The sequence below is a fragment of the Drepanopeziza brunnea genome, assembly GCF_022702325.1.
Source record: "Drepanopeziza brunnea f. sp. 'multigermtubi' strain 214-2 chromosome Unknown ctg5, whole genome shotgun sequence".
NCBI classification, from domain to species: Eukaryota; Fungi; Ascomycota; class Leotiomycetes; order Helotiales; family Drepanopezizaceae; genus Drepanopeziza; species Drepanopeziza brunnea.
In genome coordinates, this window is record NW_027094068.1 from 1,813,587 (window position 1) to 1,830,530 (window position 16,944).

At 50.5% G+C, this 16,944-nt stretch overlaps 2 protein-coding genes across 2 annotated transcripts; one reads left to right on the top strand and one right to left on the bottom strand.

The window, feature by feature from the left end:
* Window positions 1–3,860: 3,860 nt before the first annotated feature.
* On the top strand, window positions 3,861–5,094 carry L3040_003842 (uncharacterized protein; the record flags this gene model as incomplete). Its single annotated transcript, XM_007294548.1, has 2 exons — window positions 3,861–4,675; window positions 4,797–5,094. The coding sequence occupies 2 exons, from the start codon at window positions 3,861–3,863 to the stop codon at window positions 5,092–5,094; spliced, it is 1,113 nt and encodes a 370-aa protein (XP_007294610.1).
* Window positions 5,095–12,815: 7,721 nt separating this feature from the next.
* On the bottom strand, window positions 12,816–16,766 carry L3040_003843 (uncharacterized protein; the record flags this gene model as incomplete). Its single annotated transcript, XM_066156559.1, has 4 exons — window positions 12,816–13,335; window positions 13,385–16,531; window positions 16,665–16,670; window positions 16,735–16,766. The coding sequence occupies 4 exons, from the start codon at window positions 16,764–16,766 to the stop codon at window positions 12,816–12,818; spliced, it is 3,705 nt and encodes a 1,234-aa protein (XP_066012140.1).
* Between the last annotated feature and the right edge of the window lie 178 nt (window positions 16,767–16,944).

Here is a 16,944-nt window from a genome sequence, read left to right on the forward strand (position 1 = left end):
GTGTGTGTGTGTGTGTGTGTATTTATATGCACATGTATGCATATTTATTTATATACACACACATGCACACACACACATGCACATGCATACGTACGTATGTATGTATATTTATATACACACACACACATATATATATATATATATCAACTCACATACATATATATAAATAAAAACACACCCACGAAACACACAGACCCCTCCTCTCTGTTCAAACATAGCCCAAAATAATAATAAAAAAAGGGGACCAGTTTTTGGGTTTTTTTTTTTTAAAAAAAAAAATTCCCCTTCCCTCCCCCGTCACGCAACCCCCCCGTCACCCACCCCCCCTGCTGCTCCCCCCTGCCCCCCCTGTTCCTCCCACCCACCCCTGCCCCCCCCCCCTCCTTCCACTCACTCACGGGACCAAAAAAGTAAGCAAGACGCCTGCCTCCAAACATCAAACATCAAACATCAAACCCCAACCCCCAAGCAAGCCTGAAACACCGAACCTGAAACACCAAACATCAAACACCAAACAAAAAACGTTGAAACGCGCCCAGCCAATGACAAGTGCGCTCACTACATAGGCAATAACATACTGTACATACAGTACGCGATAACATATAGTACCTGTACATACTACGTACATAGGCTATAACATGGCGTGGGGGGAGGGGGGAGGGGGGAGCGGAAAAAAGGAGAACCCCAAGGCCGCCCAGGCGATATGACTCCGTGAAAGTCCCCAGCCGAGGCGCGGCTGCGACTCTTTTCGTACGTAAAGGGGGGGGGGGGGGGGGGGGGGGGGGGGGGGGGGGGGCGGACAAGGCAGACGAGGCGGAGAAGGCAGACCAAGGCAGGAGGGAACCAAAAAGAGGAGGAGCACGATTTGATAATGGGAAAAAAAGGAGAGGAGAAAAAAAGAAAAAAGGAAAGAGGGAAGAGGAAAAGAAAGTATGAGCCCCCCGTATGCAGTTCGACCGTTGGACCGTTGGACCGTTGGACCGTTGAACCGTTTGGGTTTCCGGGTTGGGTCGCCCGCCTGGGTTTGATCGCCCGCCCCGGGAGGGAAGTTCCCGCTTTGGGGAATTTGGGTTTGGGTTTGGGCGGGATGGAGTATGTGTCAACCGGCAGTTGCTGTATGTACGTAGTACAATTGTAGTACTACGTACCGTACCTACTATAGTACCTACTACGTACCTACTACGTAGTAGGTACTCCTTATGCATGCATGGAAGCATATTTCGTACGTACAGTAGTGCAGGACGGGATGTGGGCGGTGCCGGTGCGGTATAGGTTTTATGCAGGGACGGAAATCTAGCTTGTTTCTTGTGGAATTGAGTTTTCGATGAGATTTTGGGGAAAAAAAAAAAAAAAAAAGGGAGGGGGAGTGGGGCCGGGTTCGAGATGGGATGGGATAGGAAAAGTGGATGGGAAAGTAGATGTGGACGTGGACGTGGACGGGGACGGGAAGGTGAGAGTGAATGGAGGCGGCTCGGTGGGTGAGGGATGGTTGGTACGCGGCGAGCTGCTCGGAGGTGGTTGTGATGCGGTGGCTACGACTACGTACGGTACTTCGTCATTCCTCACGACGGATCCGTATACTACGTACCTACTACGTACCTACTGTAGCCTGCTTTGCAACGAGTCGGACGAGATTGGATCCGATCGGATGAACGAGCTCGAGGGGGCCAGGGCCAGGGCCAGGGCCAGGGCCAGGGGGCCGGGACCAGGGGGCCGGGGGGCCGGGGGCAGGGCCGGGGGCCGGGACCAGGGCCAGGGCCACGGCGCGGAAAAGGTCAAGGAGTTGATGCACCGTCCGTTCGTCGGAGGTCCATCCACGCGCTTGATTGGGACGAAGTCAAGGGGGGAGTCACGGCAGTCGAGGTGGGCGGAGTAGGCGGAGTGGAGGGGAGTGGGGGAGAGGTGAAGGGAGAGGGAGACGGAGAGGGGGAGGGGAAAACGAAAAGAGAAGGAGTCAACAGAGACAGACCGACATATCGATCAACACACATTACGACGAGGCGGGAATTCGGATGGGGTCCTGACGTGGTGGCTCTGGCCCGGGCTAAACTGGGCGGCCGGGCTATTATTACGACCGAGCCGATTCCCTGATCTGCCGCGGATAGACGAGGCGGGCGGAGTCGCGTGTGAGCTAGAGCGAGCGCGCACTATGTAATGCAATGCAATGCATGCATGGCAAGGCCGGGCAGGGCAGGGCGTTGCATGACATGAGAGCGTGGTCATGGTAGTATTTCGGGATACGGAGGCCAGCAGATGAGGGAGGGCGAAGAGGGAAATGACAAAAGAAGAAGAAGAAGAAGAAGAAGAAGAAGAAGAAGAAGAAGAAGACGAAGGGGGGTGGATGGAAATGGTTGTCGGGAACGCAGACACGCAAAACAGACCTGCATCGAGCGGACGACGAGGAGAAACGGACAAGAAGGGGCAGCAGCGACCAGCGGCGACACACGACACATGTATGTCGTTTCAGCCCTGTGGAAACCTCGGCCCAAAGAGGAATAGGAAGAAAGAAGGAGACGACGACCGACGCATGCCGACTATGCCTATTTCCGATTTAGCCTCCCACCGCTTCCCCACCGCTCTCCACTCTCCACTCTCACCCTTCTCCTTTTTTGCATGTGCAGCTTCACCCGTCCTCTTCACCTTCTAAATCAGGTAACCAGGCCTCTGCCGGTCCTGCTCCGCCCGCCCGTCTGCCCGTCTGCCCGTCTGCCCGTCTGCCCGTCTGCCCCGTCTGCCCCGTCTGCCCGCCCGCAACTTAACTATGTCCGATCTTAGGTTGAGCCGTCAACCAAGGCACCGCCCGAGAAAGCGGGCCCCGTATCAACATCCCATACTTAGCCAAACACCAATCACCAATCATCAGCCCCCCGTCCGTTAAGCGAGGCCCCATCTCCCCCATCCACCCCCCCCCAGCCCTGAATCAGGAAATTTGGTTCCCATGGCCGACTCCACCCAGACTCCTCTGCAGCCCGTCCCCCCCCCCCCCCCCCCCCCCCCCCCCGTTCACCTCCCCCCCGTCACCCAATTCCCAAAATTCCGCTGCCCCTTCACTATGGGAAAGAAGCCAAATTCAAAAGGACAGCTGCCCCCCCGCCGACCGGTCCGTTTTGAGAGCCTTTTTGAGCAGGTTTTTCTTTTTCCCGCTCTCTGTTGTTGCCGTCGCTACTGTCGTCATCTCACACTCGCTCGCTCGCTCGCTAGATTCTGACCGAATTGAATTGGATTGGGATTGGGATTGGGATTGATTTGGCTGCGGATTTGTTGGCTTCGGGATCGCGCATTGGATTGGGTTGGTTTGGACTCGATTGGATTGGATTGGATCGGATCGGATCGGATTGGATTGGATTGTTTGGATTTGATTGACGGAACTGTTTGACTGTCAGACGGACTACCGGGCTCTCCATTGTCGCTGCTGTCTGTTGCTGTCTCTCTTTCTGTCTGTCCATCTGTTCGTCTGTCTCTGCATCTCTTCATCTGTTCATCTCATCTGTTCATCCCATCTGTTTGATCTCATCTGTCTATCTCTTGCGTCGGCTCCGTTGTCCGTTGTCCGTTATCCATCGTCTATTTCTCGTCTTGTCGTCGGCCTCATCGTCGTCGCCGCCGTCGCCGTCATCGTCGCCATCGTCGTCATCAGTCTTATCTATCTCTATTCTCACCTGGTCGCATTACTCGACTCACCGACACCCACCATCACACTCTCATCTGTACCTCCTACCATTACACGCCAGTACACCTGGGGTCCCGCGCTCAGTTGTCTCCGGGGAACCTGCAAGTCCCGGACCGTCCTGCACCACGCCGGACCCGAACCCAACGTGCCTTGATCTATATAATTTAATACTCGGCCTGTACCCGTCGCCATGCGATCTTCTCTTCTTCACCTCGCCGCTGCCGCCGCCCTCTCCTGCTCCGCGGGTGCGGCGGCGGCCACGGTTCCGAAAGCCCCCGCCCTGCCCGCCTCGGCCTTCGTGCCGACCCAGGCCAAACTGCTCCCTTTCGACGACGCCAAGGCCGGCAAGGATTTGGTCGGGCTCGAGTTCGACACGACCCACGCCATCGACCTGATCTCCGAGGGCTCCGCCGCCGACCTCGTCTCCTCGGCCAGCGCCCAGTCCTGCGCCGCCTCGCCCAACATGCGCTTCGAGTGGAGGTCCTACTCGACCCGGGACCGGCAGGCCCTCATGGTGGCCATCCGCTGCCTGATGAACCGCCCGCCGTCGGGCAACTTCCCCCCGGCCGCCAACCGCTACGAGGACCTGGTGCGCCTGCACCAGATCAACACGCCCCGGGTGCACGGCAACGCCATCTTCCTGCTCTGGCATCGCTACTACGTCTGGACCTTCGAGCAGGTGCTGCGGGCCGAGTGCGGCTTCAACCGCGCCTTCCCGTGGTGGGACGAGACGCTGGATGCCGGCCGGTTCGCCCAGAGCACCCTGTTCACCCAGCCCTACTTCGGCAACCTGCTCCCGGCCCAGGCCAACGGCCAGGGCTGGTGTATCAACAGCGGCGCCTTTGGCGGCATCACCCTCAACGTCGGCCCCGGCCAGTCCAACCGCGCCCACTGCCTGACCCGGGCCCTGAACGAGCAGTTGACGGCGCAGGTCAGCAAGGCCTACGTCGACCTGTGCAACTCCCGTGCGACCTACGTCGAGATGGCCAGTTGTGCCGAGGGAGGGTACGTGACTTCTCCCCTTTTTCCCACATGCTTCTTCTCCCGTGTCATGCGTCCCCCCCGCGGCTCCCCCCGTCGTGTCTCCCCGAACCCGAGCCCCCAGACTAACCCCCCACGTGTGCAGACCCCACGCCTATGGCCACAACGGCATCGGTGCCGTCATGTCGGACGTCGCCGCCGCTCCCAACGACCCGATCTTCTTCATGCACCACCTGTTCGTGGACCACGGCTTCCGCATCTGGCAGAACGTCCGCGGCGCCACCTCGGTCAACGGCAACGGCCCCGACGGCAGACCGCTGACGCTCGACACCATCATCGAGATGGGAGGTGTCCGTCCGAATGTCCCTATCCGGAGCATCATCAACACGCTCGGAGGGGTCCGGATCGGGACCGAGATCTTCTGCTACCGGTACAACTACTAGTGTCCGACGTCCGGACATGGCAGCGGGGCGTGACGCAGGACCGGCCGTCGGGCGCTGCGTAGCTGTACTGTACAGAGAGCGAGATGCCGGGCCGGGGGGGGGGGGAGAGGTGAATTTATTGTATCTATGTAACCCTGTGTTCTTGGGACTGGGCTGTTGCCGTGTACTGTCTAGCCGCAGCACCAGCCCAGGGAAGCCTCCGACAATGGTTTGGAGGGGAAAGAAAAAAAAAAGGGACGTCAATATGACGAGAAGGAGGAATTTTTTATTTTTTTTTCTTTTCCGTCTCTCAACCTGAAGGAGGAGATACGATACCCGAGGGACGTGGGAATGACCCCCTAATACTTGGAACCTCTCATGTTGTTTATTTGTCTCTCCTTTTTTTTCTTCTTTTTTTCCTTTGATCGATTGACTCTGGAAGTGGCTTCATTATTTTTGGGGGGGTGGGAAAGGGATCTGGCTTTGCGCTTTACATACTAATACTGAGAGTGCGTGTGTATATATATGTATATATTTGTGTGCGTGTGCGTGTGCGTGTGCGTGTGCGTGTGCGTGTGTGTGTGTATATATGTGTGTGTGTGTTGTGTACATATGTGTGTGTGTGTGTGTGTGTGTGTGTGTGTGTATATACATTTATATCATCAATATAGACCTGCTCTTCTTTTTTCTTCTCATGTTGGTATTATTTGGTTTTGAGGCTTGGTTTTAAGCTTGGTTTAAGCTTCAGGTGCGGGATTGGGGATTGGGGATTGGTAGGTTATTAGGTGGTGGTTTGTTTCTACGCTGCTGAGATTGTTGGTTTGGTTGGCTTGGTTGATGGGGTTGGTTGGTTGGTTGATGGGGTTGATAGGGTTGGTATGGTTGTGGGGTTGGGTTGGGTTGGTTGGTATGGTTGGTTTGGTTGTGGTGGAATGGAATAATGGAATGGAATGTGATGTAATGTAATGTAATGCTATAGATATACACTTCTCTCACTTTTACGTAGGTATTTATCTAGAGATCTGTTTATACGTGTTTGTTTCTCTTTGGGTCTTTGGGTCTTTGGGTCCGTGTGCTTTGGGTTTGTGGTCTTTGGTCTTTAAGTCTTTGGGTCTGTGTGCTTATGTCTGTGGTCTTTAGGTCGTTCGACCTTTGGGTCTGTGGGTCTGTGGTCTTTCAGATCTTTTAATCCTAATATAATAACATCGAATTCACATTCCTTTTTTTTTTTTTTTTTTTTTTTTTTTTTTTTTTCAGTTGTGCGAGAAGGGAAAGGGAAACGGGAAAGGGAAAGGGAAATGAAGCGAGATAAAATAGGATAGGATGAGATGGGATGGGATGAGATGGATGAGATGGGATGAGATGGATCGGATTTCTTTTCTCGGCGGTGGGATAGTGGGATAGGATGATAAGAGGATAGGATGATAGGATGATGTGTGTGTGTTGTTGATTACCTTCGTTCTTCTTCTTCCGAACCGAACGGAGCGGAGCGGAGCGGGAGGCGGAGAATTTTTTTACGTTTTTTTGGGGAGGGGTGGGGGGGTTTATTTGTTTTGTTTATATGGAGTATGGAGTTTGGAGTACGCGATGAGTGCGTGCGAGGTGTGGTGAGGTAGGTGAGGTGGGGTGGGGTGAAAGAGAGGTGAGGTAGGTAGGTAGGTGCCTTTAAGCTATACATACTATACGATAAGATACGATACAGAAGTACGGTATACAAACGAAGAAGGTCTGAGAAGGTATACCAAGTACGACGTAAGAAGGTACTACGTACCTACTACTACCTCCTACGAAACCCTTCAGCATGTTACGGTCCTGGCAAGGGGTCAGGGGGTTGATTAGTCAGCCGTGGTCATATGACATCCCGCCTTGGGGGATGCACGTACTCTCTCGGCCTTGTATCATAGTTCGTGCGTGCCTCCTCGTCTTTCCTTCACCCTACAGTACGTAGCGTACAGATGAGCCGCGACTACGGTACTAGGACGGTACCATACTACCTTTCCTTAGCTGTTACACAAAGAAAGACCGACCGACCGACCGCCTTCGCTGCGAAGCGCGAAGCATGGTAATAGGTACAGTACCTACCTAGTACTACGTCTCCACCCCGTTTTCTCAATATACTTTAAACCGGCTCGGCTGCAACCCAAGGGTCCTTTCAAGTGACACCGGCTCCGACGTTCCTCTGAAGTCTAAGTGCCGCGATCAAACCCCCTTGCGGATCTCAGTCCGCCAGAAAGCTAGTAGTAGTAGCTACCTAGTACCTAGACCCCCTCCGAACCTCTGCCGTTGCGGTGCGACTCTCACCTTCGCTTAGATTGCTTGTGCTGCAGTCCGTTCGGAACCCCTTTCTTGCGATAAGACGCGAAGCTCTCTATTAAGCTATTCTACACCTGATCAAGCCTCTCGACACCTCTTGGCCTGTCAGCTTTATCGAGCGTTGCACCTCCCCTCCCCTTTTCTTTTTTTTTTTCTTTTCTTTTTTTCTTTTTTTGTGATCTGCTAAGCTGTAGAACCACGCCAATTCCACTCCTTCCGCTAGCTTCGGAATCCTTCTTCCCAGCTCCCTTGCCGAACTTCAACCTCACAACTTCCACGCATACGTACCAGCGACGGCCCCACGAGGGATTCATACCGTACTTGTTCGTACTTGTACACAGAGAGGATAAGGCTGCCAAGACCACGCTTGCCGGAAAGAAAAACCTCTCGAACCTAATCGCTTTCTCTCTCTCTCTTTGGTCCTGCTCCAGTCACTCAGCCGATGACCGATATGCTTTTCCTCCCGCCTCCGCCTCTAAGTACTACGTAAGTAAGGACTGCTGCTTAGCCAAAGCCCGCCACCCAATCACTTTCAGTACTGTACTGTACTTGTAGTAGAAGTAGTAGCTGCGATTGAAAAAAGGCCTTATTTAGCCTTACACACGCTGCCGAGCTTGCCGACCCTGCTAAGCCTGCCATACGTCCTTGCTTAACCTGCCGCTCTGGCAGCTGACTCGCAGACTCGCAACCAGATCCTCGAGTACCTAGGTAGGTACGTAGTACGTCCTTTTCATACTACTACTTATCGGACCCCTCGATTTTTTCTTCTAGTCGAAACCGGGCAGAGGCCAAGTGGCCCCGCTCGGAAATGCAACGACCACCGACATGGTAGCCATATCGGATACGACGCGTAGAAGAAAAAAAATGGGACGTGGAGCCCTTCTTTCAAAAGGGTAAAGATCTTCTTTGAAAGGAGTAGGTACTTTAATAACTTTATTTTATTTTATTTTATTTTATTTATTTATTAATTTTTTATTTTTTATTTATAAGCGAAGCGAAGCCTCTGAAGTTTAAGTGAGGAAAGTACTGCTCCTTATACTTCAGAGTGCACTCTAAGCGACGCCTCTGAAGTTTAAGTAACTACTGCTACTTATACTTCAGAGTGCACTTTAAGCGAAGCCGGATTCATAATCTTCAAAAAAGCATATATATATACGTACGTACTAGTACGTAGTATACCGTTCTGAGTTCGCCGATACCTTGCATTTTTGGTGCTGGTCATGGTTACTTAAAATTCACCCGATTCTTGAATCGCCAGCGCGGACGGTCTGCGCGCAAGAGTGTTTTGACTGACTGACTGACTGACTGGCTACGTACGTACGTAGGTAGTAGTACCGGTAGTAGCTTACTTACTGTGAGTCGAAGCATGTTTTTTTATGCGTGTATAACGAACGACCTTTCGAACTACGCAGTAGCTACGAGCGCTCTAATAAAGTAGTAGTAGGACGTAGCGGTTCCTGACAGAAAGTCTCGCGATATCAAATCCGGAGAGTAAAAGCAAGGCAACCTTCTTCACTCGGCCTTCGGATATTTGACGAATCTACGTAGTACTAACGATAACAACGATTGGCTTCTCTTAGCTTCACTCTTGGCTAGGCCTGCTGGATAACTCTAATATACGCAGTACTGTATTGTAAGAGCCAAAAAGATTAATTACGGAATACTAGTCAACTCAACTTGACTTGCAACTGCGCGGACGCATTAGGTAGTGTTTACGGTCTTGGCAAGGGATTTAAGAGGTTGGATTAGTCAGCTGAGATCACATGATGTCCCACCCTGGGTAGGGTAGGGGATGCATGGTACCGTAGCGTACCATATACCGGTACTCTCGGCCTTGGACTGTAGGTACGGTAGGTAGTTCTCCCCTCCTCGTCTTTCTCTCACAGTAGGTAGCGTATAGATTGGTAGCTAGCTAGTAGAAGACTACTTTTGCTCGGCCGTAACATGGCATCTCCCTCTTTTATCTTCCTTTTTTTATTTCTTTTCTTTTCTTTTCCTCTTTCCCTCTTTCCCTTTTTCCCTTTCAGTGCTCTTTTTTTCATTCCTTCTTTTCCCCCTTTTTGCTCTCCCCTTCCTCGCTTGTTCTCTCTCTTTCTCTCTTTTTCTTTCTCTCCTTCTCCTCTCTCTCTTTCTTTTCGCTCTTGTTCTTCTTTTCTTCTCTTTGATAGAGGATCCATCATTTATAGTTTGCAGTCTGAGCAGTCTGAGCAGTCTAAAAAATCCCAATTTCATCATCATCGTTATCATCATTATCGTCATCGGTAAACCCATTTATGGATGCGGCGTCCGTGCGTCCGTCCGTCTGTTTCTCTCTTTACAGATCTTTGAAAATCTTTAGAGAAGATAGATATGTTTCTCTCTGCTGTTGATAGTAGGAGTTTGACCGGATTTTTTGAGGCTTATTTTGGAGGGTTAGGGAAGGGGGAGACAGGGAGGGGATGGGGATGGGGATAGGGACGGCGGGGACAGGTGTACCTAGTGAGTACCTATGACGAGAGCAAGTAGTATATACTACGTAAGCCCGCTATTGCTCCAATTGCCTTTAAATCCGCAATCCTTTCGGTTTTTTTTTTCCGGCCGATTCTTTACCTGCTCGATTTTACCGAAAACGCAAAACACCCTCGTTCGAACTAGGCTCGAAGTACTCGATGGAATGTGGAAGTAGTGGGACTTGACGTCGCAACTCTATGGAAAGGGCCCCTAAAGTTGCGACGTCAAGTCGCACTATTAAGCTCAAGAAACGAGAGTTCTACGACCACGACCGAATAACATGCACTTGCGAAAGAGGTTCTCCCCAAAGTGTAATAGAACTGCGAGCGAGCGCGCACAAGAATCGAAGGGGAAAGCGTTAAATTGAGTTGTGTAAAAGAGAGTTTTCAATCCTCGGAAGAGGCTAAGAGGCGACACCTGTGGAATGTACCACGGTACAGGCCTAAGTATTACCCCTCGAGGGTGCCTTAAAAGTTTGGTTTCCACTTTAAACCCCCTGTTTTCCTTACCCTCGAGGGGTAATACTTACGCCTGCGACGTAGTACTAGTACGTAGTATGGAAAAAAGATTATCTGCAGGAATAGACGGGATCTATACTCAATCGAGTACTTTACCGCGAAGTCTGGAAAAACTTACTCCGTAGCTTGCGGAGGGCCGTAGGTTTCAGCTTGGCGGCCGGGCTGAAGCTTAGAATTGCATCTTATTCTGCGGCCGAGCTGACTTATGATTTCCTTACATCATTTTGCGGTTTTAGTGCATTTCTTATCTCAAAGTGGTATAGCGTTGGTGTTAGAAGCCTCGGAGGTAGCCTTATACTGTACCTGCGACCGTTGCGAAGCGAGGTCCCTTGGCCTCGGAGCTTGCGGAGGGCCGCCAGGGAAAAAACCTCGTTTTTATTATTGATCATTGTGAAGTGAAGTATATCGATTACGAGGGGTATGTATGTTTGATAGGTTGGCGGGCGAGCGGGTATACGGAGTAGCGTATGTTAATTGGGGATATGTTAAAAGGATAGATTGAGGATGAAAGAGGAAGGAGGGGGAAGGGGAGGGAATAGGTGTGATGTGATGTGATGTGAAAAAAGAAAAAGAAGAGGAAGAAGCGGTTGCAATCGTCGGCGGTTTACTTGAAATTTTTGATTTGAAAATATGTATATATATATATAGGTATATATATATATTCTGCCGAACTGGCTGCATATAGCGACTTCGGAATCACCCAAAGCGGGACGGACATGCAACTGCAAACCCGGGACACTTTCCTTTTTACTAATGACTTGTGTCAAATTATAATTATTAGTAGATAACATTGTGAAATATCTGTATCTACATCCATGCTAAGAATACATTGCTTTATAAAGAGTACATGATGAATATATAAAGATGCGGAGTCAAAACATTGCGATGTATCGTGAAAATATAACGGAAGAAACTGTTCCAAATAAGCCAAATATTACCTACCTTGCTCGTTTCTAGATATCTCCAACAACCACAAATGCCAATCGAAAAAAAAAAAGATCAATACACGAAAAGGAAATGATTCTTTCCATGATGTTATAATGGATGTATTCATAAGTGAATGCTGGAGCTGAGCGAATCAACTCGACTCCGACCCGATTCCCCCTATATTAAGAGGAACCGCGTGCGGTCCACAACCCCAAGTTATCAAACCTCTACAAAAAAGATCTTTGCGAGCCCACCCACCGTCCCTTGCTTTTTAGTCAGTTTGTCAGTTAGTTCTGTTTGCCCTTGACTCTAGGATCAAGGTGCGTAGCGGAGGCCGAAGCTTGGCCCTGATTTTCCACTGGTTCTCTCTCAGAGCTGACCCATTCAAGGCGAATAGCTTTATCTTGGTCCAGCAAGCAAGCTGCTAGAAACAGAGAAAACGCGTGGCAAGCTAAGCCCAGAGCGTCCCTACCAAATATAGAGAGCCGTTCCCTACCCGAGTTCCCCTTTGTTGTGGTTGCAATTTGTGATAGGAGGAACGATAAATCACAAAAAGGGAAAACCTTTATTGAATGAAAACGTGGACAGTATAGAAAGTGAGTATGCTTTCAAAGGAAAAGTCCGATCGATTATTGTGTATATCTTGAAGAAAGTTGCGTGACGGATAGCGCACGTACGGTATGTACTTGTAACATCAAAAAGTAGGTACGATTATTATTGCATCAAAATTTAGCACTACGATAGAACAACAACAATAATATATATTTGGAAAAACTGTTTTTCCTACCGATTATTACAAGTATGAACGGAAGTGTCCCGGGTTGCTGGGTGTCCCCCGCTTTGGTTGGTTCCGACTTGCTATAGGAAGTACTGTATTTTTTTTACAATAATACTTGAGGCAACCGACGATGATCCGCTTATTTCTTTTCATCTTTAAATGGTATCGAATGTGTAAGTAGGTGAGAGTTAGATTCTTCTTTTGAATTGAGAAGATAAGAAAAGAAAAAAAAAAGGTAGGTAGGCAGAAAAGGGAGAGGTGTGAAAGGAGGAGGAGGAGGAGAGGGTGATGCTAGCTATATATATATATATATATAAAAACTTGCATCTCATCACATACTACCGCTACTACTAATACTACTACTACTACTACTGCTGCTGCTGTCTCAACCTAATCCTCAGAGTCTCAGAGTCTGCACGAAAAATAATTGCAAGTTTCCTTGTTCACAATCTTCACTTTACTTTACTACAGCTTCTTCTCATGTGTGTCTGTTTGTGCTAGCTCGCCATATCGTACAGCCATTCCGTGTATCCATCCATCCATCCACCATTCATCCATCCACCATCCATCCATCCATCCATCCATCCATCCATCAATCCGTCCACTCAGATCCCAGCCACCCAATCAACCCAGACGCCAAAAGCAAGCAAAGTAGCCAATGCTCCCCTCCCATGTCTCCTACCAATTCATCCATCGTCACACCTCACCATCCGTATCTACCAAGTCGTCTGCATCTTCGGGTACTCCTTCGAGCTCAGCCCCAAGTCCGCAAAGATTGGATCATCCTGCTCCAGATGCTGAACACGCCTATGGTCCTCTTCTTCCAACTTCGCCATCTCCTCTCCCGGCGTCTCCGTCTCATCATCTCTCTCGTCCCGACTCATTTCCTCAACAGCCTTGTCCATATCGCCTAATCCCTCACCGATAATCAAGAACTGGGTGTGCTGGTAGTTCAACAGCTCGGGCTCGAGGGGCATCCAGCGAAGGTTGCGGAACTTGCTTTGGATATGCTCGGGGTACTGTGCTGGGTTGTCGAGGGTTGCGTTGGCTGGGCCGGGAGCGTTTGGATTCTTGGCCGAGACAACATAGCTGCCTTTTTCGTTAAGACCGAGCTCTTTCTGGATTTCGCCAATGGCGGGCATGGTAACGTGGTATGCGAGGTGCGATTCGCGACCGGTGGAGGTGATGGCGTAGATACCTTCAGCGAAAGGGGTGGCGGCTGGGATGTGACTTGTGCTGTTTTCTGTCAGTTTTATTTCGCAATCAAAGATTGGGAGTGACTTACCCAGAAGTCTGGGTAGCATAATCGTTGCTTGAGAACTGCTCTCTCAGATCCTTGATCGTCGCATTCGGCTGCTCAACAAATACCAGGAAACGATCTTGACGACTCTTAGGAAGCATTTTCTTTGGCAAGGCCAGGAGGCGAGCATTTCCAGAGTCCTCGAGTGGGCCTTCGCCGAGCTTTGCGCCAAGTGGAAGAGGGCGGAGAACGATGTAGCTGCGAGCAACGTCCTCAATGCCATTGGGGTCCTCAACACCAACGCGAGCACGGAAGAAGAAGTAGATGATGCCCTTCTCCAGGATAGATGATGGAATGGCAGCTTCACGTTTCTCGCTACCCTCTTGCTTCGATCCATTGGTATTTGAAGCTTCTGGCCCGTTGATCTGTTCGGCAGTCTTGTTCTCGGAGTCATTCTTGAGATCATTAGAAGACGATGTGATAGCAAATTCATGCTTATCGCTACCCTCTTGCGCGGATCCGTGGGTTGTTGAAGCCTCTGGTTGATCAATCTGCTCCGCAATCTTTTTTTCGGAGTTATTCGTAAGATCGTTAGAAAACGATGGAATAGCAGATTCTCCCTTGTCACCACCCTCTTCCTTGGATCCATAGGTGTCTGAAGCTTCTGGTTCGTCGATCTGCTCAGCAGTCTTGATCTCAGATTCCTTCCTGAGGTCATTGGAAGAGGATGGAATCGCAACTTCACGCTTATCGCTACCCTCCTGCGTAGATCCGTGGGTGCTTGAAGCTTCTGGTCCATCAAGGTGCTCCGTAGTCTTTGTCTCAAAATCATGCTTGAGGTCGCCGGAAAAAGCTGGCATACCAGCTTCATGCTTCTCCTCCGCAATGACGGACTCGGCGTTGTTCTTGATTTCCTCGGTCGCAGCTTGCTGTTCTTGAATTGTAGATTTCATGACATCGGAAGTATCAGCATTGACTTCATCAGATGCTCTCTTCTCGCCCTCAATGCCATCTGTCATAAGCTCGTACGATCCACCGTTTATTTGCTTGGAAATTTCCTCGTCATCTTCAATGTCCTTAACTTTCGTGCTTTCGCCCTCGTCGTCCTCTTGCTTGCATGCAATGGTGTTTGGAGCGCTTGATTCGTTGATCTGCTTCGCAATCTCATCATCGTCCTCAATGTCCAGACCCTGGGCTGGCTCCATCTCAACGTCGCTATCGAGGCCGTTAATATGCTTCTCATCCGCTTCAACGCTCTCGTGCTTCAAGAGGAGCTCTTCATTTCGATCTTCATGATCGTCGACCATTTCGACGTCGGCACTATCATCATTGAACTCGTTTATCTCCGGCCCCTCAGGTAGACCTCTGGCTTCCTTCATCTCTTCGTTATCCACGATTTGCTCGTCTTTTGGCGTCTCGGCATCATGGTTTTCATTCTTCTGTCCGTCGGGAGACGACTCATCGGGTGCAACCTTACTCGCGCCCTCGTCTCCAAAAGTATGGCCTGCCGCCGGTCCATGCTCAGCATCGTCTACCTTCTCTTCGTTGGCAGACTGCTGTTCAGAAACATCTTTGTTTTGCTTCGTGATCTCCAGGCTACCCTCGGTATCCATTGCCTCGGTACTGTCGGCAATGGATCTCGGGTTTATGTTTCCGTCGGCCTGGGCGTCAACAGGGGCATCATCAGTTTGATCATCGATGTGATATGAGAGCTCCTTGCCATCCTGGGCCTCCTTGTTTTCCGCGTCTGAATTTGAGACCTCACTTGCTCCTCGTGCCTGCTTGACTCTACCCCGGCCCTTCTTTGCTGCTGGAGTCGACATCTTAGATGGGTGAGAAGATGCATTCTCATCCCCCAGCTGTCTGGAAACATCTGCGCCATCCTCGACTTCGTTTTCAATCACGGAATCTTCGGCATTGCCATTGGTCTTCTGGTTCTTCTTGGGTCTACCTCTGGCCTTCTTGACTGGCGGGGACGACGCAGTGTCTTTCTCAATCTGCTCTGCGATTGCCTTATCATCCTCAACACCATTCTCCATGATAGAGTCTTCATTCGTCTCATCATTTGGCTTTACCTTCTTTGCTCTGCCTCTAGTAGCCTTCTTCTTTAGAGCAGGCTCTGCAACTTCCTTCCCATTCTCCTTCGCATCATCGACGCCATTGTCTACCACAGAGTCCTCGACGGCATTGGTATCATCACTTGTCTTCTGCGACTTCTTAGGTCGGCCTCTTCTCTTCTTGGGAGCGATCTCGACCTCTTTCACATCAGCAGCATCGTCTTCGGCTTCATTCGTCATAACTGATTTTTCATTTTCTTCCATCTTCTGCGCCTTCGCACGACCTTTGCCTCTCTTCTTTGGGGGCTCAGGGGCTTCATCTTCAGCCTCGTCGACAGCTTCCTCGTTGGCGCCGTTATCCATGACCGAGTCGTCATTCTCATCAATCTTCTTCTCCTTCTTCGCTCGACCTCTGCCTCTCGTCTTTGGGGGCTCAGGGACTTCCTCCACATCCCCATCGACAGCTTCCTCGTCAGCGCTATCTTCAATGACTGATTTTTCCTTCTTGTTAACCGTCTTTTCCTTCTTCGCTCGACCTCTGCCTCTCTTTGGGGGCTCAGGGGCTTCATCTTCAGCCTCGTCGACAGCTTCCTCGTTGGCACCGTTATCCATGACCGAGTCGTCATTCTCATCAATCTTCTTCTCCTTCTTCGCTCGACCTCTGCCTCTCGTCTTTGGGGACTCAGGGACTACGTCCTTGGCGCTCGAATCGTTGTTCTTGTCTATCGTCTTGGCCTTCGCCCGGCTTCGTCCTGTTTGCTTGGGGAGATCCTGGATTTCATCGACTGACGCCAGCTCGGGGCGATCCTCCATGACAGAATCATCTCCTCCAATCGATTCACGAGTTGCCACAGCCTTCTTTGCCCGAGCTCTTCCTTTCATCTTTGGACGTCCGGCGATTTGCTTTTCGATCTCCTTCGTGTCGTCCTCGACTTCTTCATCCATCCCAGTATCCTCGGCGCCTCCCATCGTCTCCTCGAGAGTCTTTTGGATTTTCTTGGGTCTGCCTCTGCCGCGCTTGGCCGGCGGAGGTGAGGACGGAGCGGCGGCGGCGCGCTTTGTGCCTCTCTTAGGAGCTGGTGAGGCCTTAGCCTCCAGAGAAGATCGTTTGCCTCGCATGGCGAAGTTCTGTGGACTATCTCTGTGGTCAGTTTCTGGAAGAATTCGAACATTGCGCAGAAGTTAATGGGCTGAGGACGCAAATCGCCCGACTTGAGAACTGCGACGAAAGGCGATTGCGCGCGAAGCCGATGCAAATATTTACTGACCTTAGCCTGCAGATTGGAGAGCTTGATGGGTTCTTTAGAGTCCAGATGGTAATCGATCCGTGTTGCTGACGTGCCAGATTCGATTGACAACTTTGGCAGCATTGGTCTGATGATGAGGTTGGGTTTAGACGAAAGCTTCCTGTTTGACAAGCTTCGCTTAGTAAGAGACGCGAAAGCGCGATCACCGCGTCTATGACGCTGATATATCACGTGATGCACGAGCTCAATTTGGGAAGCTCTTTAATGTTTTGGAAGACATTCCCTAAATTCTGTGAGAGTT